Source organism: Myotis daubentonii, chromosome 13, assembly GCF_963259705.1.
Source record: "Myotis daubentonii chromosome 13, mMyoDau2.1, whole genome shotgun sequence".
Taxonomy (NCBI): Eukaryota; Metazoa; Chordata; class Mammalia; order Chiroptera; family Vespertilionidae; genus Myotis; species Myotis daubentonii.
In genome coordinates this window covers 21568122-21592217 of record NC_081852.1, presented here as the reverse complement: position 1 = coordinate 21592217, position 24096 = coordinate 21568122, and the positions used below count along the sequence as shown (strand labels likewise).

At 59.1% G+C, this 24096-nt stretch overlaps 1 protein-coding gene across 2 annotated transcripts in view; it reads left to right on the top strand.

The window, feature by feature from the left end:
- The window catches only part of UNC5B (unc-5 netrin receptor B), a 77915-nt gene extending 54055 nt beyond the window's left edge, over window positions 1-23860 (top strand). Inside the window, exons 2-17 of one of the 2 annotated variants that reach the window (XM_059662463.1) lie at window positions 6594-6818; window positions 10773-10916; window positions 11360-11463; window positions 11904-12084; window positions 12987-13154; window positions 13866-14030; window positions 14229-14261; window positions 15957-16151; window positions 16445-16834; window positions 17429-17516; window positions 18623-18791; window positions 18925-19158; window positions 20615-20764; window positions 21385-21549; window positions 22214-22395; window positions 23119-23860. In XM_059662463.1, coding sequence (XP_059518446.1) covers window positions 6594-6818; window positions 10773-10916; window positions 11360-11463; window positions 11904-12084; window positions 12987-13154; window positions 13866-14030; window positions 14229-14261; window positions 15957-16151; window positions 16445-16834; window positions 17429-17516; window positions 18623-18791; window positions 18925-19158; window positions 20615-20764; window positions 21385-21549; window positions 22214-22395; window positions 23119-23284 — 2759 coding nt within the window. In that variant the 3' untranslated portion in view covers window positions 23285-23860. The remainder of the gene's footprint in view (window positions 1-6593; window positions 6819-10772; window positions 10917-11359; window positions 11464-11903; window positions 12085-12986; window positions 13155-13865; window positions 14031-14228; window positions 14262-15956; window positions 16152-16444; window positions 16835-17428; window positions 17517-18622; window positions 18792-18924; window positions 19159-20614; window positions 20765-21384; window positions 21550-22213; window positions 22396-23118) is intronic. The other variant, XM_059662464.1, reaches the window with a different exon arrangement.
- Window positions 23861-24096: the final 236 nt, after the last annotated feature.

The window sequence follows — 24096 nt, the reverse complement described above, 5'->3', positions numbered from 1 at the left end:
CCTTCTCCCCTCCCAGTCCTGTCCCTCCGCGTGGGCACCACCTCATGCCAGCCAGCCCTGAGACACAAGGCCTGCTGGGCTGCAGATGCTGAGCCTGGGGACCCAGGCCTGGTCTTGTCACCCACCTGTGACAGAAGCCAGTGGGAGGGGCGTGAAGGCCCTCCCTGCCAAACCCCTGCAGCCTCATGCTGAGGCCTCTGCCTGGGCAGCAGGGCCAGCCAGAGGCGGACAGATTGAGATGGATGGAAGTGAGTTTTGAGTTTTCGTCCCAGGCCTGAGAAGACAGAGCCCAAGCCTTTCTCCGCGGCCCTGCTGTGGCCGTGCTGTCTCCACACCCAGCCCCGAACCAGAAACTGGGCAGTGGTCCAGCTTGGCTGTGAAGTTGCTGTGTAGTGTTGCATTAGTCACTTCCCCTCTCTGAGCTGGGAGAGTGGAGGGCCCCACTTTGGGCACCTACTTTCTATGCTTCTTGCCTGCTGGGTCTCAGGTGTCTATGGGCCGCGGAACCTGCCAATCTGGGCTTTCGGGGTTTCCCTGCACAGAGATGTCCTGCCTGGCCCCTCCCCCTGCTGCCCGGCACCACCCAGTCAGGGGAGCACATTTACATCTGTTTTTTGGTAACAGCGCCTCAGAGGTGACAGGGCAGCACCTTTTTCATGGATGGGGAACGAAGGCCCTGAGAGTAAGCGGCCTCCCAAGGTCCCGGGCAGGGTGAGGAGCTGAAGCAGTCTGCCGGCTCCCTGGCGTCCCCCAGCAGCGGGGACGGTCTCCGGTCAGGAATGTCCAGACACTAGTTTTAGCCTCTCCCTCCTTTCGAGAACTTCTGGGAAATACATTCTTTTTACCTTTGTCCTGAAGCCAATTCTCCACCTCCAAGGCCCTGGGCCCCTGCTTTTTCTGTGGCTTAGATTCTGGTGCCTCATAAACAAGCCTGTGGCCTCAACTTCCTCCCCATCCGGACCTCCCACCTGCCAAGTGGCAGCCTGCGTCTCCACATTGGGCATTGCCAAGGCCCAGCCCCTGGGAAGGAGCGTGCGGCCGGGCACGAGTCCTGCCGTCGGGTGGAGACTGGGCTCAGGCTCCCCGCTCTGTCCTGCAAGCTCCGCTACCCTCCCAGGGGACAGGTGCCCTCCTAGACCCCGTGGGGAACACTGAGAAGGGTGTGGTGTGCTCCCTGCCCTCCAGGAGCAGCTGCCAGACCCTGGAGCAGGGAAGTGCCCGCCAGACCCCACCCTCTCCCCCCTCCCCTCCCCTCCCCAAGCTTAAAAGTGGATTGTGAGCAAACTGAACTTGTCCATGAGGAAGCCAGGTTGGTGGTGAGAGGATGCAAAAGTGTGTCTCCTGAATATTCAAACGGAAGACGAGAAGGCCAGGGAGGGCAGGCCTCAGCCTCCAGACACAGGGCAGCTGTCAGCGGGGCGGAAGCACACTGTTCGGTGTCACCTCGGAGGTGAAAATCGTCGCGGTGGCTGCAGCCTCAGACAGCAGATTCCAGCTGAAAGGAAGGAGGGCTTTTCTGGTAGGTCTGTCCAGAGGCGCACCCACTGAGAAAGGCAGCGGGGCGCTCCCATCCCAGAGGTAGGAGTCAAGGTTGGGGAAGGAGTTGATGGGGGATGCTGTACCAGTTGGTCCTTGAATAACCTCTGTCGCTGTGAGTCTGTGCCACCGAGGGATGAGCTGACAAGAGACCTCGTCCAGGCAGGCACAGGTGAGTTAGAAGCGAGGGTTTGCCTGGTGCCCGCAGGTGGTCCCACCCAGGCTCTGGTGGTCATGGTGATCTGAGGCCTGGGGTGGGTGAGCTGGGGCACAGAGAGAGCCCAACAGCCCCTAGTTCCTCCTCCTCCCTCCCCAGGCTCTGCCTCACGCTGTGTCTTAGGACCACGGGAGATGCTGGGTGTGTGAGCCACGAATAAAAATGGCAAGAAAGGTGATCTCATTTTAAGCAAATTGACTTCCTGAAGAAAACATTTACACCCGGGACCTTGTCATACATGAACAGATTCCCCCATAAGGAATCTTCAAATCTCCACGTGTTAGAAGTAGAGTAGGGCTTGAGAGATTGGCTCAACCAACTTCCGGATTTTACAGACGGGGTCTCCGAGGCCTGAGAGGAAGGCCACACAGCAAACCCGGGGTGCAAACCCAGGGCCCCTGACTTCAGCGGCGGCTCTTCTCCTGTGTGTTAACTGTCCGCGGTGACGTCTGTGCAGGGATGCGTCCGCTCCTTAGGAGAGTGGGGCCATTCGTGTCTGTGGCTTTAAAGGCAGTTTGCAGTTTTGCAACCATCGGTTCAAACGAGTTCTGCTATTTGAAAAAACACACTTTATGCGGACGTTTTCCTGCCAGCAGGAAGTTCGGGTCTGGCCTGGCAAAGGCCAGGTCTCCTCCAGGGGAGTCTTCTCAGGAGTCCAGTGGGGAGCGCTGGAGTGAGGCCAGGGACGGGTGACTGGGAGCCTGGCTTCCTCCCACGGACAGGTGACCTCGGGCAGATCCCTCGATGCTCCGTGTCCTCCGGGGAATGGGAAGATAATCCCCACCTTGATGGTTGCGAGGAGTAAATTAGCTGAAATAGTCAAGGCACCTGGCACAGCGTGGATGTGAATGCTGGTTCCCAGGCCCGGCGGTAGATTCGAGCATCAGCCTGCCTGAGTTCGCGCTCCACTCGGCTGCTCGCGACCTCAGCCTCCTGTGCCAGTTACAGACCCCCTGGCTCAGCTTTCTCATCCGCAGTATGAGGATAACAGTGGCACCGAGCATATAGCGTTGTGGTTCCAACTGTGCGCCCAGGCACCCCAGGGTGCCGCAGCCGATTCACAGGGGTGCTGTGAGATATTTTTAATCTTCAAGGAAACGCAGTAGTACTGGACGGCTGCCAGCCACTGCGACAGCTACTAGCTCAAGACAGCTTCTAGCTTCAGCATTACATCACACTTCTTTCCTTTGGATGGCATCGTGGCTCTGAAAAGCTGGGGTTTGGGCATTCGGGAGTGCCCTGTGACCAACAGTGAGGGGGGCAGTGTCCACTCTGATCCCAAGACTTGAGCAATTACATGGTGCCTCATTAGTCAGGCAGTCACTGTGGCTTGTTTAGGAATGGACTGCAAGTAATCTTTTACTTTCAACTTATGTGTATTATTTTTTCAAATGGCTGCTAAGGTGTTAGGATGTGCGTGCAGGCGTGCACACATGCACGCACGCACAGACGCTGTTTAGATCTAACAAGCAGAACCCCTAGGGATTTCTCTTGGCCTTGCAGTAAAAATTGCCCAGAAAAATTACTGTGTAAAAATGACCAAGGCACCAAAGACCAGAAAGACTCGGGACACCCTGACTAGGGATGGTGTGGGCTCTGTGAGTTCATACGAAACGCTTCCTGACAGCATCTGGCAGAGAGAGCACCCAGGAGCCCGAGACGCCGCTTTCCTCCTGCCTCCACGCTGGCGCCCACGGGCGGGCTCAGGTGGCCCTCGTCTGGGGCACCTGTGGAGCCTCCCTCGGCCGCGAGGCCCAAGCCAGGGCCAAGGAGGCGGGGAAGTGTCCAGCGGTGAGGGCAGGGCCCAGCTCAGCTGCTACCGCCCCGGCGCAGCCCCAGCCCCAGCCCCCCTGTATTTAATTTGCTTTCGCTGAGCACATGCTGCAGGCCGGCCTGCCTGTAGTCTGCCAGTGGTCCCTCTGGGGAGGAATCTGAGGTCGGTCCTTGGTTCATCTTCCTTGTCTCTTGGCAGCGTTTGCCTCCCGGAGCCTGGGGGGTGCGGTTGTTGGCAAGGGGGCAGTAGCTACACCGAGAGCCACCGGCACTGCCATGACAGAGAGGCGCTGAGGAAGACGCCCAGCCATATTCCTGCCAAGGCCGGGGATGAACCTTTGTGCCAGGGCTGAGAGGAGGGGTGGGGCAGGGAGGGCGGGGCCTGCTGCACTAATGGATGTCTAATGTTTAAATGTTTACTTTCCCCGGCTGTGTCTGTGCCAGCTTTATAAATAAGCCGCATTAGGGTTATAAAACTGTCATAAACGCAGCCCACAGGGCCACAGCCAGCCAGGGAAGCGATCACCTGGGGGCCACGTGGTTAGAAGGTAGGGTGGGCACACAGCTGCACCCAGGGGCACCCACACACCTCCTCTCGTGGTCACCACCCCCAGAGGGAGGTCCAGTCCCCCCATTTCACAGATGAGGCGCCTGAGGCCAGTCAGGCCCGGTTCAGACCCTGGGGTACCTCCCACTGACAGGTGACCTCGGGCAGATCCCTGCCTCACACACCTCAGGCCTGAGGCTGAACAGGATGCTGGTGGCGGGAGGCGGGCATGGAGCCTGCGGGTTCTCTGCTGCCCACCTGCCCTCTTGTCTCCAACCTGCTCTCCCTAGAGCTGCCTGCCTGGCAGAAAGGCCACAGCGACAGCTCTCAGGCCACTGGGAGACCATGTCCAGCTCGCTGGGCACTGTGTCCTCTCACCACCAGCTGCCCAAGCTGCCAGGCCCTAGAGGCTACGGTGTACCTACAGAGAAGGCATCTCCCTGCCTGGCTGAGGGAAGTGAGAACGGGGAGCCCTGACCTGGCCTCAAAATGCTCACTGCTGCTCCCACCAACCAGCTGGCGGTGGGGCAGTCACTGGCCTCATTTGGATCAGCTTCCGTGTCCACAGCTTTGAAACAGGAAGGGCGCTTTTAGGCTCGCTGGGCCTGTGGTGAGAGAACCCCCACAGTTGTAGAGTTCCGGCCAATGTCTGGGTCTGTTCGGATTCTCAGGGGACACACCGGTGTATGCAGCTACTCCAGTGATGGGCAGTGTGGAGTCCTGGGCAATGTCCTAACACTGAAGTCTGATTCTTGGGTTCAAACTTTGGCTGTGCCTCTTGCTTGCTGTGTGCCCTTGGGCAAGTGGCTTAACCTCTCTGGCCTCAGTTTCCCCATTTGTAAACTGGGGACTAATATAACATGCCTTACAAGAATTAGGTACATTTTCAATTAAGTATTGAAAACAGCACCTAATGTGGGACGAGCATTAGTTGTGTTTTTAATACAGTAACTTGTACCTGCTATGTGCTTGGCCCCTCCTCGGCACACATGTATGGTTATCTCATAGGACCTGCCCTCTTCGAGATGAAGTAACTAGGTTGGAGTTAAGGGGCTCTCCCTGGGTCACCCACAGCATACTGGATGGAGCTGAAGTCACACCCCTTCTTGCTGGCTTTTCCTTCTCTCCCCCTGGGGTCAGCCCATCTCTCTCTCTCTCTCTCTCTCTCTCTCTCTCTCTCTCTCTCTCTCTCTCACACACACACACACACACACACACACACACACACACAGCCTGGGGCCCGTGTCAACCCAGCGTTTTCTCAGAGCTCCTGCAGCGCCTGGTCTTAGCAGGAGCTGCTGGTGCGCAGAGTCAGCGTGGCCTGGGCATGTGAGGTCTGATTGGTTCCTTCTGGAGGACAAGGGCCTGGTCCCAGGGCGCGGGGCTGCTGGGCCGGGGACAGTAGCTGGCTGGTGAGGGCGGGGCAGGCCTGGGCACCCCTGCAGCGTAATGTGTGCTTCCTCTGGAGCAGTTAGCAGAGGAGGACAAGCCCCCTGCCGCGTGTCCCCGCCACCTGATCGCTTGGCACTTGGCAGTGGAAAGTCAATTTTCCTAAGTGGATTGTGAACCAATAGCCTGGCCCGGCCTGGTCGCCCCCATCCTAGCGCTGGGTGGCTGGCTGCCCTCCCTTCCTGTTTGTCTCACCTCCTGAGGTGCTGTTCTTTCCAGGGAGGCGGGCAGCCAGGGTTTCCTGTGGCCCCTTCAGGGAAAAGATTGACAGCCGCAGTGTGTCCCTCACCCTTAGGGCGGAGGGACGGACTTGGCCAGGTGAGAAAGGCTAGGGTCAGAGCCCCAGACCAGAGGAGGGAGACTCGGTGTGGAGCTGCTGGGAAGGCAGTCTCCCCTCCATGCTGCCCCCTGCCGTGGGCTTCCTGGAGGAGGAGGCCTGCCGGGCTGCACCAGGGAGCCCAGGCCTGGTGCAGCCGCCCCACCTCACCCACCCAGCACCCTGCGGGTCTCTGCTCTTCTCCCCACTCCCATCGCCCTGCGGTTCTCGGCTCTTCTCCCCACTCCCAGCACCCTGCGGGTCTCTGCTCTTCTCCCCACTCCCATCGCCCTGCGGTTCTCTGCTCTTCTCCCCACACCCATTGCCCAGCTGGCTGGGGCTTCGGGGCAGAGCTGGCCTGTTGGAGCTCCAGCCTCAAACGTACTATGGTATCACCGTGGGAAACTGGAGGGAGGCCGGCGAGGGCTCGTGCAGGGGACACGGGAGGGCTGGAGGGCCTCAGGGGTGCCTCGCCTGGATGGGTCCCCTGCCTGCTCCAGGCCACCCCGATTTCTCCGTCTGTACAGAGGATCACACACAGCATCGCGGAGCGGGGACTGGCTCCACAGCAGAGCCTCCTATCGGCAGGGCAGGATGGGGAAGCTGAGGCGCGGGGAGCCGGATCTTGCCCGGGTCACAGAGGGCACCTCCTGCATCTCCAGACGCCCCCTCTGTCTGCCAGGGGCTCCTGGGCGGTCAGGGGGTGCCCTGGCCTCCTCAGCCTTCGGTCTCACAGAGCCTTCCTCCCCCCACAGGCACTGACTCCGGCGGCGAGGTGCTCCCTGAGTCCTTCCCATCGGCGCCGGCCGAGCCGCTGCCCCACTTCCTCCAGGAGCCGCAAGACGCCTACATCGTGAAGAACAAGCCGGTGGAGCTGAGCTGCCGCGCCTTCCCTGCCACACAGATCTACTTCAAGTGCAACGGCGAGTGGGTCAGCCAGAATGACCACGTCACGCAGGAGGGCCTGGACGAGGCCACGGGTGAGCCGCCCCACCGGCCTGGTCACGCCCAGGACACCAGGGACACCCCCGCCCAGAGGTGTCAGGGACACTGGGTCCTGGGCTTCACCACCCTAGACTCCGTGTGAGACTCCAAGCAGCCAGGGCGCCCCTCTGGGCCTCAGTTTCCCCTCTGTGGTCCACCCTGGGTCAGTATTTCCCAAGGGTTGGCCGCATGGCGCAGGCTGACGTTGGGTGGTCACATGAAGTGGCGCCTAATCCCTCTCCGAGCTGAGCGCTTGTTCCCTTTCCCAGGGTCTTCCCATCCTGCTCAGCTCGGGGGCCAGGGTTCCTCACCAGCACCAGCCAGGGCTCTGCCTCCTGCTCCCCACGCCTCAGAAGCAAGGGGTCTTCTGCTCCAGACACGCTCCCCTCTCCTTCGGTGTGGGCTGCACCCTAGCACCCCCTCTACGATGACTTACTGAATATCGACCCTTTAAAACGAAAACAATTCATTTCTATGAAGGAAACGCTGTCATTGCTGGGAATGGAAACTCCCACTCCCACAAACAGAGAAGATCTGTGGCACGGGGATGGTCTAGAACAGTGGTCGGCAAACTGCAGCTGACGAGCCACATGCGGCTCTTTGGCCCCTGGAGTGTGGCTCTTCCACAAAGTACCACGTGCGGGTGCGCACGTACAATGCAATTGAAACTTCGTGGTCCATGCGCAGAAGTCGGTATTTTGTGGAAGAGCCACACTCAAGGAGCCAAAAAGCCGCATGTGGCTCGTGAGCCGCAGTTTGCCAACCATTGGACTCCAGAACCCTGCCTTGGTGCAGCCCAGGCCGGGGCTCCCGGGCAGAGCCGGCTCCTCTTTGTTAGACAGGGCGTGCGGCCGGTGCTGGTCACTGCAGGCCACCTGTGTTGGGCAGCCCCAGAACCCAGGCCCAAGGGGGCTCCTGGCCCCAGTGCCTGCCTCGGCTTTTGTGTTTGCGTTTCTTCCTTGATCCGTTTCTTTCTCCTGCTTGTCCAGCCCCCTCTTATTTCCATCTCTGTCCCACCTCTCCCTTCTGATCCCCGTCTCCGTCTGTGTCTTTTTTCCTTATGTTCCGCAACCCCCCCCCCCCGCCTCCCTCCCCTCTCCCTCTCTCAGTCCCCACCCCCACCTTTATTCTCTTTTTTTTCTCCTCTTGTTCAGCCTCACTCTCTGTGTGTCTCCCCTGACATTCTTTCTCGTTCTCTCTTCTTTTTTCTCTCTTCCCCAGCTTCTGTTTTTCTATGAAAAGCTCACACATTTCAGAACCACGCAGGCTTAAAACTATACCCCATAATGTACTTAATACCACGGAACTAAAAATGGTTAAAATGGTTAAGTCTTATATCGTGTATATTTTGCCAAACTTTTAAAAGAACATTTAAAAATAGACCCGGAGTTGCATTCTTACCCAAAATCTAAAAATAAAAAAAGCAATTTTTAAGAGACAAATAATCTATGCCAGCTACCCCCACTGTCGGGGTGCGTGATCCTGGGGAAGCCACCCGGCCTCTCTGAGCTCATTCCCCTCTTTCTGGACTGGGAGTTGCTGGAAGGTCCTGTGAGACCTGCACAGCACTGAGCATGCAGGACCCAGACATGCCTTTTCCTCCGTCCTCTTCCTTTAAAACTTGGCCTTACTTCTCTGTCCTCCTGAGCCCCTCCGGCTGGTATCAGAGGTCAGCCGTGGGGGTCCAGGCAGAGCAAGGGGACAGTGTGCCCTGCTGGGGACCCTCACAGCCCCTGCAATTATTAGTAATAGCAGCAGCGTGGCTCTTACACTCCCGCTACCAGGCGCATAAGCCCTGCCAGCCCTAGAAACTGGGGCACTGTTGTCCCATTAGCTACAAAGAATGGACAGTGGTCCCGTGGGCCACTCCCCTTGCAGCAGTGTGGCCGGTTCTAATCGAGCCTCCTGCTCCCCACCCCTGGCCTTCCCTGGCCTTCCTGAGGCCCTGACAACACAGAGGAGGACAGCTCTGGGCCAGGACAGGCGGGACCGGTGGCATCTCAGGCCAGGATGTGGCAGGCAGCCCAGTTCCGTGTCCTCACCGAGGCACTGCCTACCAGGCTGCCATCATACTGGGGGGCGGGGGAGCACCTGGTGCTGGGGCCCCAGTCTAGGAGACCAAAGGCCCCATCATCCTCCCTGCCAGCCGGGACCATGACCAAGGTGTCAAGCTGCCCGGGATGATGGTTTCCCTCTGTCCAGCTGGTGGGTGTTGCCGAAACCTTTTGGGTGGATGGGCCCCTTGAGAGGAAGCACTGGGGAGGGCTGGCTCACCACCTGGACACTAAGGGCCGGGCCCTGCTCCCCGGCCGTGGGCCACGCAGCATCACTTGTTGGGCCAGCACGCCAGGCAGCCACTGCGAGCGAGCAGAACCCCTCCCTCCCACCTCAGAGCAGCCTCTTCCCTCCTGGTGCTCCCAGCAGCAAACTCTAGCCCCTCCCATGTAGGTCCCTGGCTATCGAGGGGCTCCCCACGGTCAGCCCCTCCCCCTGTGATGCAGGAGAGTTAAGGCAATGACTTTACTGGGAGAGGTCCAGAGAGATGTCATGTTTAGGACAGAGTTCTAACCTGGCAGGACACCAAGAGCTGATCTCAGCTCTGCCGGCAACCTGCTGTGGGCCGTTGGGCCTGCCCCCGGCCCTTTCTGAATCTCAGTTTCTCCAAATGTACAAGGAAGGGCTGGGTGAGGTCCAGATGACCCGACAGAGTGGCTTTGTGTCCGGCCTGAGCTGTGTGCTGCGGCCCGGCAAGTGCTATGATTCATTTAGCATTTACCCTGAGTGTTTTATTGTGATGAGGGACCTGAGGCTCAGAGAGGCTAAGTAACTTCGTGAAGGTCACAGAGCTGGGGAGGGAGGGTGAGGCCAGGATTCAAACCTGTCCATCTGTCCAGCTTTGTTTAACCACCATGTCACAGTACTGCATGTGTACAGGCGACAGTCCTGCCCTCAGGGGGCTTATTAGAACCCATGTGCAGCCATGAAAGTGTGAGCTGGGACACATGGCAAGGAGAAGCAGCTTTAGGGATTCTGGGGCAGGGGAGTCTGGGAGGGCTTCCTGGAGGAGGAGGTTTCACAGTTCTCACACAAGCTTTGGGAAGGAGCCTCAGACGAGCACCCTCATCCAGGAGGGCTCACTTTTTTTCCTGAGCCTAGAAGGCTTTGCCAAGGGAGAGTTGGCAGAAGAGTGAGTGATTCCCTCTCTGTGGACTAGTGGGTGCAGTTATCCAGGGAGGCCTTCAGGTCCTGACAGGGAGCCAATGAGAGGTCAGAGGGCTCCCAGGAAGAGGGTCACATCAATAAATGATTCTGTTCCAGACAGCGGTGGGTGCTGTGGGGAAACCAGGCTGGCAGGAATGACAACCAATGTCTGGTGCAGCGGTAGGGGCACTGAGCAGTACTTTGAGAGCTGTGGGCATGGACCAGGGTCAGGGGGCTTCCCTCCAGAAGGGAGGCCCAGCCCAAAGCTGACTGGGAGTTCACTGGACACAGGACAGAAGGGAGTTCCAGGCAGGATACTGATGTGTAAAGAGCCTGTGGCTAGAGGGGCCAGGGTAACACGAGGGCCTGGAGGACACCCAGGGAGGCTGTAGTGAGTAGATTGTGCAAGGCCTGGGGGCCAGATGGAGGGCCACATCTTCATGCTGAGAGGACTGGAGACGTAACCAGGGGAATGACAAGCCATTGTGGATTCGGAGGAGCCCACGCTGGCTGCAGGGGGAGAGCGGCTTGGATGGGGAGAGATGGCCTGTGTTAGCCATTGCCATTTCCCAGTGAGCTGCAGTGGCAGCTGGGGTCAGGGTGGAGCAGAGAGATGAGAAGATGATGGAAATGAGAGGCACTTGGCAAACGAACCAAAAGGACTCCGGGGTGGAGAAGAAGACATGGTGCCCTGTCCTGTGTCCTGTGTCCTCAGACCTGCCCCCTGACCGGGTCTCTCCTCCTCCCAGGCCTGCGGGTGCGAGAGGTGCAGATCGAGGTGTCCCGACAGCAGGTGGAGGAACTGTTTGGGCTGGAGGATTACTGGTGCCAGTGCGTGGCCTGGAGCTCTGCAGGCACCACCAAGAGTCGCCGGGCCTATGTCCGCATCGCATGTACGCCGCCCTGACATTCCCCTCCACACACCCCAGTCCCTGGGCCCTTTCCCCTTCCCTGTGGATCCTGGAGAGGGAATTCCACTGCCGTGGGGGGATCTAGCTGAAGACGCCCACCACAGAGACATCGGGGCCCATGGGGACGCCAGCCAGAGAGGGCTTCTAGACCCAGAACCTGGGCCCCCTCTGGCCCAGAGATTTGTAAAGGCCAGTTTTCACCACATCTATATAAGGAAGCTGCCAGCTTCCTCACCATTCCAGGCCATGGGGAGGGAGCTGTTTCCGCAACTCCACCTGGTCAGGCCCCAGGTTAGAGGAGAGGCCATTCCCCAGGTAAAAGCCAGGTGTCCCCACGACCATTGCCTTAGTGTGCACTGCCACCTCGTGGCTAGAATGGGGCACTGCAGCCTCCAGACTATGCCTTGTCCCCTCCCTCTTCCCAGATCTGCGCAAAAACTTCGACCAGGAGCCTCTGGGCAAGGAAGTACCCCTGGACCACGAGGTTCTCCTGCAATGCCGCCCACCAGAGGGGGTGCCTGTGGCTGAGGTGAGTGGGGACATGGAGGACGCTGGGCATGGCATTTGCCACCAGCCATGATATGATGCCTCAGGCTCCCAGAGCCTCCCCATTTCACAGAGGAGGGAACTGCAATCTCTGCACAGCTCAGCACACATCACACCCCGGCTGGGCCCTCCGCAGGCGCAACCCCATGGGGTGCGGTAGAGCTGGGGCAGGAGCCCCCAGGACTCCTTGGGTCGGCCGCAGGCTGTACACGCCATCTCCCCCGGCTCCACCCAGGGGTCATCTTAACCGTTGTGCTCTGTGGTGTTCCGTGGATGCCTGGCGGGCGGAGGCCCCGCCCCACTGCGTCCCCACGGTGGGTGGACATGGGGAAAACCGCCGCCCTGCCTATGGTCAGACCTCCCTCACACTCCAGAGAGGGAGCAAGCACTGGGTCCTCATGCCCCTCCACCCTGTTCCTGCAGGTGGAATGGCTCAAAAATGAGGACATCATTGACCCCACCCAGGACTCCAACTTCCTGCTCACCATTGACCACAACCTCATCATCCGCCAGGCCCGCCTGTCAGACACAGCCAACTATACCTGCGTGGCCAAGAACATCGTGGCCAAGCGCCGCAGCACCACGGCCACCATCATCGTCTATGGTGCGGGCCAGAGGGGGTCAGGCATGGCCCGGGGGTGGGGGTGGGGGTGGGGGGCAGCCCAGGGCTAGATGGCCACCTGACCCACCCTACTCAGGACACAGCCGGACCTGGGCAGCAAGTGAGCAGGATAAAGCCCACAAGGTTACATAGCAAAGCTAGTGGTCAAGTGAGGCCCCCTGAGTCCCTAGCCAGGAGCACCCACCCTTCTCAGACCCTTTTCCTGCCCCTGAAGGAGAAGACCCAGCTCTCTCAGAGTCAGGTCTGGGGCACGGCCAGTCAGGATCCCCATACCCTAGCCCAGTGGTCGGCAAACTCATTAGTCAGCAGAGCCAAATACCAACAGTACACGATTGAAATTTCTTTTGAGAGCCAAATTTTTTAAACTTAAACTATATAGGTAGGCACATTGTGATTAACTTAACTAGGCTACTCCTAAGGCTTAGGAAGAGCCACACTCAAGGGGCCAAAGAGCCGCATGTGGCCCGTGAGTTTGCCGACCAGAGTTAGGGGCTGCTGGCCCGGCCCGCAGGCTGTTCCTTGCTGTCCTCCGGGTGGGAGGGGCGGGGCCACACCTGAGATTCCTTGGATGTTGTGGAAAGAACCCCACACTGGGTTCCAGTCCCAGGTCCCCCATCGCTCACGGGAGATCCTGGGTGTCAGCCCTCTCTGGACTTTGCCCTGTTACAAGGGGGCGGGGAATAGACCATGACCTCGAGGGTCCTGGTGCTGCAGGTTGCAGCCAGGCCTGCCTGCTGGTATCTGAGTGCCGAGCCCCACAGGCAGGAGGGGTCCAGCTAGGAAGGGCCAGCCTCAGCAGAAGACTCGTCAAGTGGGGAGAGATAGGGTTAGGGCCTTGGGGCCACAGAGCCAGGCCAGTGGGGTGACACCTGCTGCCTCTGCAGTGAACGGCGGATGGTCCAGCTGGGCAGAGTGGTCGCCCTGCTCCAACCGCTGTGGCCGCGGCTGGCAGAAGCGCACACGGACCTGCACCAACCCCACCCCGCTCAACGGAGGGGCCTTCTGTGAGGGCCAGGCCTTCCAGAAGACTTCTTGCACCACCGTGTGCCCAGGTAAGGCCTCTGGCCGGTGAGACCCTGCCCACATCACGCCCACGCCCAGCCCCCACCCCTGTCTTCTGCTGTGGCGTCTGCCAGAGTCAGGACGGCTTTTCTCTCCCCGCGTGGGGAACAGCAGGTGCTTGTCCCGGGGCCCACAGCTGGCTGAAAAGGCTGGGCTAGGTGCTATGACCTCTGACCTTTGTTCTTCCCTGGCTGCAGAGGCTCTGAGCCGAGCTGCGGTCTGAGGGGTGGGCTCTGCTGCCCTCTACGCTGAGGGTGCCAGCCCCCTGGGCCGGGGCCCCAGAGCTGCCTGGGGTTAGGGCGCCTGCACTCCTGTACTTGACTGTCAGGCACACCGAGGCTGCTGACCCCGATCCGCTTCTCCTTTTGTCTTTGTGTGACTGCCTCGCCATCTGTGTGTCTGTCCTTGCTTGTCTGGCTGTGTGTCCTCTGGTTACATGTTTCTGTGAGTGGTGTGGCATTTACTGGGTTTGTATCCTTGTGTATGTACTTGTGCGTTGGGCTGCCTCTGTGTGACTCTATGCATCTGCTTGTGTTCTCTTTGCCCACGGGCACCCCTGGCTCTGCATTGGTCTGGGGCTGTGTGGGTGTGGCATGGATTTCTCTGTATGGCCTGTATGGTGCTTTGTGTTCTGTGCACGTAACGGTGTGTGTGTTTGTGTGTGCGTGTGTTCTCACGGGCCGTGTGCTGTGCTCCTGTAGTGGATGGAGCGTGGACAGAGTGGAGCAAGTGGTCAGCCTGTAGCACCGAGTGTGCCCACTGGCGCAGCCGAGAGTGCATGGCACCCCCACCGCAGAACGGAGGCCGAGACTGCAGCGGGACCCTGCTTGACTCCAAGAACTGCACCGACGGGCTGTGCATGCAGAGTGAGTCCTCGGGAAGACGGATAAGGGACCCCCAGCCGCACCCCCAGGCCTCAGTGCCCAGCCTGCAGCGGAGCAGCCCCTCGGGGCCTCTGCCCACCCACCACATCCATCATCTCATCCGGGCCATTCTCCATCACCTCCTCTACTACCTTTCCCTGCCACCTGTGTCATTGTCTTTCCCTTTATTTCCCTCAACAGATAAGAAAACTCTAAGTGACCCCAAAAGCCACCGTAAGTCCCATTTCATGGCTGTCCTCTTCCTCTGGGGCTCTCCTGGGCTGGCCTTTCCAGGGTGTGGGGGCCGGGCAGGGGGAGTGGAAGGTGCCTCCCCCCCGACCCTCCCCGGGGTTCCTAGCACCCGCTGTAGGTGCCTCCATTACACGCAGATAGGCAGACCCTGGGCTGACAGGCCCTGGGCATCATCTTGACCCTCACAATACAGGACAAGAAGCTAAATCTGAGAAGGCACTTGCCAGGGACCCAGCCAGGTTTGAACTGGATGTTTTCCTGGCAAATCTGCTGCTCGCAGCCCCATCCCCTTGGCCTCCGCTCGGGCCCAGGGCCAGGGGGCAGGCCCACACCTGTCCGTCACGGTGCCCCACTCTGCCCCCCAGACCCTCCCCAGGTCCCTGGGCTGCCTTCTGCCCCGAGGGGCTGCGCTGCATTAACTCAAGAGCAGTAAAGCCGCCTGGGGAGGTTGGCCTGTGGTAACGCAACCACAATTTCCAAATAATTCTGGAGTCATAAAATCAGCAGTGGGCCCCTCCCCCAGTTCACTGGGGGCCGAGCTGTTGACTGATCAGAAAGTGTAAATCTCCAGGCCAGTGGCCCACTGGTTAGCGGCACGTCAGGAGGCAGAGCCCAGCCCTGGGAGTAGAAGCCCCCAGAGGGGTGGGGGTCCATCCCTGAGGGCTGCTGAGGCCAGCAGGGGTACCAGAAGGTGCGAAGTGGGCGGGCACGGTGCCCTCCCCGAGGGCCCAGGGACGGGACAGATGCCGCCTGGAACTCCCACAGCCATGATCTTCGTTCTGCCTGTGCTGTCCAGTATGGCTCTTTAAACTTACATTTACCTCAATTGAATTAAATATATTTAGAAACTCAGTCCCTCAGTCTCACTGGCCACAGTTCAGTGGTTCAGTGGCCACATGTGGTTGGTGGCTGTCGTGTGTCGCAGCACAGACATAGCGTGTCTTCATTCATCATCATGGGGATTCTGTTGGCCAGCCCTCCGTTAGTCCCTGAGTCTTGCCTGCCTGGCTGTGCGGAGTTCTTCCAGCTATGCAGCAGCCTGCCCTGCCCCCCCCGCCCCCAGAGCGGGTGTCCTCCAGCCCAGTGGCCGGCCTAGGGGAGGGGCGTGTAGCCAACGGCCGCCTCCCTGAGCCCCTTCCTTCGCCTCCACCTGCTCACCTCCTCTCCACCCCATTGCCCTGCATCTCATTCCCCTCCACCTCCTTCCCTTCCTCCCCCTCCCCGTCCCACCCCTCAGCACAGGGGGAGCCAGGTGGGTCGGCACCACCACTTGCAAACATTGGGGGAGCCTGGCCCTCTGGTCCTCTGGAAGTTTGCCACGGGCTGCAAGGGAGACTCTAGTTTGGATCCCAGCTCCGACAGGACAGACTGTGACCCGGTGCCTGAGCCACGGACCCTGGCTCCTCAGCAGTGAGCAGTGAATTACTCCTGGGAGTGACAAGTCACTTTGCCTCTCCTTGCCCCACTGAGAGGGGAGCAGGCCAGAGGTTTTGAGACCATTTTACATATAGAGACTGGTGCTCAGAGAGGTTCAAGTCTTGCCTGAGGTCACCAGCCTGTCGTGGCTGGGATCGGACTAGAACCCAGGCCCTGCCCCTCCCTAGGGACCCGGGGCCTCCCTGGCTCCCCCAGGCTGGGCCCCTGCCCCGGTCCTCACACTGCCCTCCCGTCCTGCAGTCCTGGAGTCCTCGGGGGACGTGGCGCTGTATGCCGGCATCGTGGTGTCCATCCTGGTGGTGGTGGCGGTCCTCATGGTGGTGGCGGTGGTGGTGTACCGCCGCAACTGCCGTGACCTGGACACTGACATCACCGACTCGTCCGCCGCCCTCACCGGAGGCTTCCACCCCGTCAACTTCAAGACTGCGAGGCCCAGTAAGATCTGGGGGACACCTGGTTGGCAGATGGGGACAGGGCACCCAGCGGGGTGTGGCAGACAGACTCCCTCCTGGGGTCCAGAGTTTGTTCTAGAGCTGACTGCGGGTTGGTTTGGATTTGAGAGATGCAGAAAAGGGAAAAAGGGGCGACCCAGCCTGGTGGGTCCCCGAAGCCTTTTGCAGCTGGACATTTGAGTGCAGGTTTTGCAACAGGTGGGTCCCTGGCAGGAGCAGAATGCGGGACTGGGCCAGTGAGGCCGTCTGGGTCTGACTGCAGCCCCGCCTCTGCAGACCACCCACAGCTCCTGCACCCTTCTGTGCCTCCCGACCTCACTGCCAGTGCCGGCATCTACCGCGGGCCCGTGTACGCCCTGCAGGACTCGGCCGACAAGATCCCCATGACCAACTCGCCCCTGCTGGACCCCCTGCCCAGCCTCAAGATCAAGGTCTACAGCTCCAGCACCACCGGCTCCGGGTCAGGCCTGCCAGATGGGGCTGACCTGCTGGGGGTCCTGCCGCCCGGCACGTACCCTGGCGACTTCTCCCGGGACACCCACTTCATGCACCTGCGCAGCGCCAGCCTCGGCTCCCAGCAGCTCCTGGGCCTGCCCCGGGAGCCGGGGAGCAGCGTCAGCGGCACGTTTGGCTGCCTGGGCGGGAGGCTCAGCATCCCCGGCACAGGTGGGTCCCTCTCTGCTTGCCTGTCAGCGTGGCCTTGGCACATCCCCTGGACAGCCCCAGCACCCAGCAGAAGATAGGCCTTCCCAGAGCCCATTTCACAGATGGGGAAAGAGAGGCCCAGGGGGAAGAGGTGACCATTAAATAGAAGGCCTGGGGTCGAAGCCTGTCTCTGCCTCACTATGGCAGGGGACCCTTGGCCCAGCCCCGCTCTAAGCCTCAGTTTCTCTATCTGTTAAGTGGGGAGAATACCCCATTGTAATTCAACGGAACTACAGTGCTGTCCTAGGTTTTGGCATCAGAAAGGGCAGAGGTGCCCATCTCAAGGTTGCAAAGCCATTAGTTAACAGCCACCCAGCGTCATGCCCAAGGCTGGAGGCAGCACTGGGACCTTCAGATGCCAGGTCTTTGCCCCATCTCTACACCCCATTGCTACGCCAGAGGCCCCTGTGTTACTGACAAGCCCTCTGGTCAGTGGCCGGGCCTCTCATTGCACCCAGTCTCCAGACCTTCTCTCCCATCTCCTGCTGGTGACCACCTGTTCGAAGCTCCTGGACTCCCTTCCACCCCTCCCTGCTGACCTCCCTCTCCCCCTAGGGGTCAGCCTGCTGGTGCCCAACGGAGCCATCCCCCAGGGCAAGTTCTACGAAATGTACCTCCTTATCAACAAGGCAGAAAACGCCCTGTGAGTAGAGACCCCAGCCCTAGCCCAGGTTGCCCCCTGCTCTTCCTCTCTCCCTGCTGCCTGTTTAGCCTGGGCCCAAACACCACCTTCTCCCCTCCTGAGCCTGATCCTAGGCCAGAGCCAGTCCTCTGAGGAAAACACTGCTAGATCTTATGTCCACATCCAAAACGTGCAGAACCAGCACAACAAATCATATCACTCGAAAGGCAATTTACAAGCCAGCTACAATATGACAAAAGGCTAATCTCCTTACTATGCAAAGAGGTTTTAGACACCAATGAGGAAAATTTAACATCTCAGTACAAAAACGGGCAAAGGATATGAACAACTGATTTACACACACTCTTTGTTATGCACACACACACACACACACACACACTGGCCAATAGGTTATGAGAAATTGTTCAACCTAATTTGTAGTCCAGTAGTAGCTCAAACAGCCATGAGATATGGGGAGTTTTTTTGCTTCATGAATTCATAAAGTTTTTTTTTTTCCAAACGAGAATGCCTTCATGCCGGCAAAAGTGTGGCACGCAGCCCGCCATGGCATGCTGGCAGGAGTGTAGAGTGGTACCAGCTTCCCAGAGGACAGTTGAGCAGCACCATTAAAACACTCCACCAGGCCCTAGCTGGTCCGGCTCAGTGGATAGAGCGTCGGCCTGCTGACTGAAGGGTCCCGGGTTCGATTCCAGTCAAAGGCACATGCCCAGGTTGTGGGCTCGATCCCCAATAGGGGACATGCAGGAGGCAGCCAATCAATAACTCTCTCTCATTGTTGATGTTGCTATCTCTCTCCCGCTCTCTCGGAAGTAAAAAAATATATATTAAAAAACAAAACAGAAACAAAAAAACTCCACGAGTGCAGTCTTTGAAATGTGAGCAAAGGTTTGGCTGTGAGAACGTCATAGGGTGGTAGCACAAATCTGGAAACAGTCTGCAGGTTATGCCGTTTCTCTGCCTCTCCTTAACCCCTGACCTCTGGGAGCCCCAGGGGTGGAGACCTGCCCTCTGTCACCCCAGGAACAGGGACAGAGGTGGGAGCCCAGCACCCCTCTAAGCCCTGGCTGAGCGCTCGGCACCCCCTCACTGCCGCCTCCTGTCCCCAGCCCACTTTTGGAAGGGACCCAGACAGTATTGAGCCCCTCGGTCACCTGCGGGCCCACAGGCCTCCTGCTGTGCCGCCCCGTCATCCTCACGGTGCCCCACTGTGCCGAAGTCAGTGCCAGCAACTGGATCTTCCAGCTCAAGACCCAGGCCCACCAGGGCCACTGGGAGGTGAGGAGCCACAGCTGGGTCGGGGGGCCGGGCCCACCACCTGGACCTGCCTCCTTTCCCCTGGCCAGGCCTGGATGGACCCTGAACAGCCTTGACTGTGACCTGTCTCCCCACCCCCCACTCTCACCTGCAGGAGGTGGTGACCCTGGATGAGGAGACCCTGGACACCCCTTGCTACTGCCAGCTGGAGGCCAGGTCCTGCCACATCCTGTTAGACCAGCTGGGCACCTACGTGTTCACGGGTGAGTCCTACTCCCGCTCAGCAGTCAAGCGGCTCCAGCTGGCCATCTTCGCCCCAGCCCTCTGCACATCCCTGGAGTACAGCCTCAGGGTCTACTGCCTGGAGGACACGCCTGTAGCATTGAAGGTAAGGCCAGGCCACAGGTACCCGCACAGCCCTGGCACACTGTAGATACATCACCCCTGGCCAGCCAGCTGCATGGTACCTTCTAGTGTTCCCCTCCCCAAGGCCATGGTATCTTTCAGGCACCCTCCACCATCATCAGTCTCATTCATTCATTCATTCCTCAAACATTGAAATGGCATCAGACTCTGAGATTCAGAGGAATCAGGCACAGGTCTTGCCCTCGCCCATCTCCAGGCTCGAGGGGGAGACAGACAGGCGGTCCCTGATGGTGGTCGTCCGGAGGGCCGAGGGCCGAGGGAGCACCCGCCTGGAAGGGGCTTTCAGGGCCCGGGTTTGGGGGAGGGTCTGAGAAGGCTCCCCAGCAGAGCTGGCAGGTCCCAAAGGACGAGTAGGCATGCAGATAGAGGATGAAGGGCATTGCTGGAGGCAGCAGCTTCTGCAAAGGCAGGGGTGTCTTTCTGCGGGAACGAAGCGTGCAGAGGGTGTGAGCGTGTGAGGGAGAAGGATGGGGCTGGAGAGACAGGCCGAGCTCAGCTTCCCAGCACTCCTGGGGCCGTGCCAAGGGATTTGGAACTTGTCCAGGGGGCAGGGGCATCGACCTGGAGGACACCGGTTCACAGGTGCTCCTTTCCAGCTCCTTTGTCTCCCAGTCTCATGTGACTTGTCTCAAACTCCGAGTTGCCAGATGATGCAACAGAGGTGAAAAGGCCTCATGGGAGAGTGAGTGTCACCTGCTGGGACCACTCTGGCCTGAAGTTCCAGGAGGTCCAAATGGGCTGGAGGCTCCGGGGGAATGGCCTGGTGGCCTGGATCTCTTCGTACTGGGCCATTGGCTGATGTCCTGCTTTGCTCAGAGATTGGAGTGGAGATTAAGAGGGACGTTGCCACATTTTGGCACGATGGCATTTGTTGTTACTCAGTCCTGGTCCATCTGTCCATCGGTCCATCCATCCATCCATCCATCCATCCAACTTTCTGCCCATCTCTCTACATACTCTTTCAGTCAACAGTCCCTCTGTCCATCCAGCCTTCACACATCCATCCATTTGCCTTTCCTTCTATCTGTCCTATTTTACAACCATCCATTTGTATATCCATCTGTAGATCCATCTCTCTGTCTGTCTCTATCCATATCTGCTTATCCATCCATTTATCTATTTATCCATCCATCCGTTCATCTGTCCACCCATTGATGTATAAATCCATTTATACCTCCCTCCCACTATGTGTCCATTTATCTAGCCGCTTTTTTCCTGCCTGTCTGTCCACATATCCACAAGTAAGCCTTCTGTGAGCATTTACCAAATGCCCAGCCCTGTGTTCAGGTGGGTCTCTGCCCTCCAAGTTTCAGCCTGGTTCCTTCTGCCTGAGTCTGTCCCAACCCCCAAGCTTGCGGTAGGAAAGGGCCCATTGGCCAAGTACGATGGGCTCCCCCTTCCTGTTGCCCCACCCACAGGAGGTGCTGGAGCTGGAGCGGACCTTGGGCGGGTACCTGGTGGAGGAGCCCAAACCCCTGCTGTTCAAGGACAGTTACCATAACCTGCGCCTCTCCCTCCACGACATCCCGCATGCCCACTGGAGGAGCAAGCTGCTGGCCAAATACCAGGTGAGGGCCGGGCTGCGGGATGGGGAGAGCTGGGGCTGGGGTGGGGCACACGTGGGGATCGGCCCAGGGAAGACCAGTTCCCCGTCCCAGGCTCTGGTCCCCCCTCAGCCCTGCAGCCTTGCCCCTCCATCTTTGTCTCCCTCCCACCCCCTCTCCAGGCTCCCTCCCAGTCGTGCTTAGGCACCCCCCCCCCATTGACAGCCACACTCTCCCTCCCACCCCGATCACACTTCCCATGCACAGATGTCTTCCACATCATCCTCAAAGAGGCCTTACCATCCCCGAGAGCACCAGGCCTGGCAGACAGTCCAAACTTATCTTCGATGGCCACACCCCTCTGCCCCATCCACCCGGGACACCACTGAGTCCATTGGCTTCCCAGCCCCAGGCACACAGGCGCACACACACGCTCACACATTCAGGCTTGTGCCTTCTGCTTCCCTTTCTCAGCTGAGGGCCCCTGGCCAGCTCTTCCTCTGCCCCGTTGGGTGGAGAGGCCTGAGCTGCCCCCTGAGAAGTCCCAGCCCTCCCTGCACTGGCCCCGTTACCTCCTCTGCCTTCATTCCCGGAGGCAGGGCAGGCGGGGCTTGTCTCCTTGACCCGCCTCCCTCCTTCCCCAGGAGATCCCCTTCTGTCACATATGGAGTGGCAGCCAGAGGGCCCTTCACTGCACCTTCACTCTGGAGAGGCACAGCCTGGCCTCCACCGAGTTCACCTGCAAGATCTGCGTGCGGCAGGTGGAGGGGGAGGGCCAGATATTCCAGCTGCACACCACACTGGCAGAGGTGAGGCGGGGGGCCGGGGCGGCATGCACACCCCATGCTCGCCCACATCTGAGTGGAAACGCCATCTCCCACAGAGACATGCCCCCCCAAGTCTGAGCTGGGACTTGGGCACTTTTTGCCAACATCTACCATTTGTTGAGTGCCGACGCTGTGCTTGGCATGTACTGTACCAAGTGACTCACATTTTCTCACTCAATCTCCACAGCCACCAGGGAAACAAGTCCAGTGATCCCCCGGGAGATGAAAAAGTAGGTTTCAGGGAGGGCAGGTACCATGGACCTGTGTCGGGTCCTTGCTCAGCCCCAGCCTATAGCTGTGCATCCTATAAACCTGGATCGAGGTCCATGAAAGCCAGGGGGCAGTGCAGTGGGAAGAGCACTGGCTGTAAGCCAGGGCCCAGTTCTGCCACCAGTTTGGCATGTGATCATGGCAAGTCACTTCCTGTTCTAGACTTCGAGCTCCTCATGGCTTCCTGATCTTGAGGCTGCATTAGCATCCACCCTGGGCAGTGCATCAGCATGGTGCGCCCCCTGAGGGCTGGGAGGCAGGCATGCAGCCCTGGCCCACAGGAGCTGGCCCTCTAGGGGAGAAGGCCTGCCCGGGGCAGGTGGGGACTGACCAGAGCCTCCTCTGCCCCTCTCACCCTTGCCCCCGGCCCTTCCAGACGCCTGCTGGCTCCCTGGACGCCCTCTGCTCTGCTCCCAGCAGCACACTCACCACCCAGCTGGGACCCTATGCCTTCAAGATCCCGCTGTCCATCCGCCAGAAGATATGCAACAGCCTGGACGCCCCTAACTCGCGGGGCAATGACTGGCGCCTGTTGGCGAAGAAGCTCTCCATGGACCGGTAAGTGTGGGGACACGGACCTGGCCACCTGGGGGTGCTACGTCTGAGACGCCCATTGATTGAGAGGCGTGGCGCTTAGCCTGCTGGCCCACGGCAGTCAGATGAGGCCAGGCACCAGCCAGTGTGAGCACCGTCAGCACCCCAGTGTCCGGACGGAGCAGGTAGAGCAGAGACTGCTTGCTGACAGAACTTTCCTGGAGAACTTAACATGCTGGGTCAATGCAATGGCAAGAGTAGCCATTATCATGATGTCATACTTGCTGCTGAGAAACCAGTTCATAGACCTGCATGGAGCAGATGCCAGGTTTACGACATCTTATCAGAAATGGGTGGGGTTTAGGAAGACGTCTGAGGCTTTCTTCCTGCTCTCCGGAGCACCCGGGGCCGATCGGGCAAGGTTGGAGGTAGGAGGAAGAGAGAATGGAGAGCTGGTTTCTACAGTCACACCTGGACCCCAGTGTCTTTCAGTATAATAATGAGATGATGAATGATGACGAGCAAGACAGTTTCCATGTTACAGCTGAATTGACTAAAGCTCAGAGAGCTGCAGTGACTTGCCCAGGGCCACACAGCCTGCAAGCAGAGGAACTGGGACGCACACCCAGGACTGTGGGACCCCAGAGCCCCCAGGCCTCCCCCCTCCTCGTGCTCTCCCCACTCCCAGGCTTCGGGAGGGAGGTGTTGAGCTTTGGGGCAGCCCAGTACGCTTCTTCCCTCCGCCAGGTACCTGAACTACTTCGCCACCAAAGCGAGCCCCACGGGTGTGATCCTGGACCTCTGGGAAGCTCTGCAGCAGGATGACGGGGACCTCAACAGCCTGGCCAGTGCCTTGGAGGAGATGGGCAAGAGTGAGATGCTGGTGGCCATGGCCACCGATGGGGACTGCTGAGCCGCCCCCGCCTGCGGGCTGCTAGGGACTGGCAGAGGGGGTGCAGGGAGGCCCAGGCACCTCCCGTGTGGCAGTTCACCTCCGCTGCCCCCCAGTTCACAGCCGGGGTCACCCTCCTCCTCCTCCCTTGCCCTACCCCAGATCACGACCAGCCTTAGGAATCCATGGACTCTGGTATTCCTCTCTCCCCCCAACCCGCTCCCAACCCACCATCTCTCCTGGCCCAGTCCTTCGTGCAGAAACCAGGGTGGGCTGAGGCCTCTGGAAACGGGAGTAAGGGGGTGGCCCTCCCTCCACCCGACCCTCTACCTGCAGCCCTGGTTTGTCTTCATTTCGTTCTTGATTTCCTCCTCAGCTAATGATTTCTCCCTGCTCCCTAAGCCCTCTGTCTTCACACCATTTTCCTCTTTGAAGATCAGTCAAGTCCACACGCTTTCTCCATCCAAAAGCTAAAAGGAAAGGAAGCAAACTTGCTTCAGGAAGAAGAAAAACACCAAAACCACAAGGGAAAAGGAAAACCCAGTTTCTTAGGAAACGCAAATGATTTATTATCCAGGTATTTGGATAAGTCCTTTTTAAGAAAAAAAAGAGAAAAAGAAAAAACAACACAAAAAAATAGGAAATTCTTTTCTTGAGTGTGGGTGTGCTCACAGTTCTGGCCAGGAGCCAGTGTGTGTGTGGGTGTGTGTGTGTGTGTGAGAGAGAGAGAGAGAGAGAGAGAGAGAGAGAGAGACAGACAGACAGACAGACACTGAGCTGGAGCACTGTGCTGCTGCTGACCCCATCTTGGACTGATTTTTACAAGGCCTCCG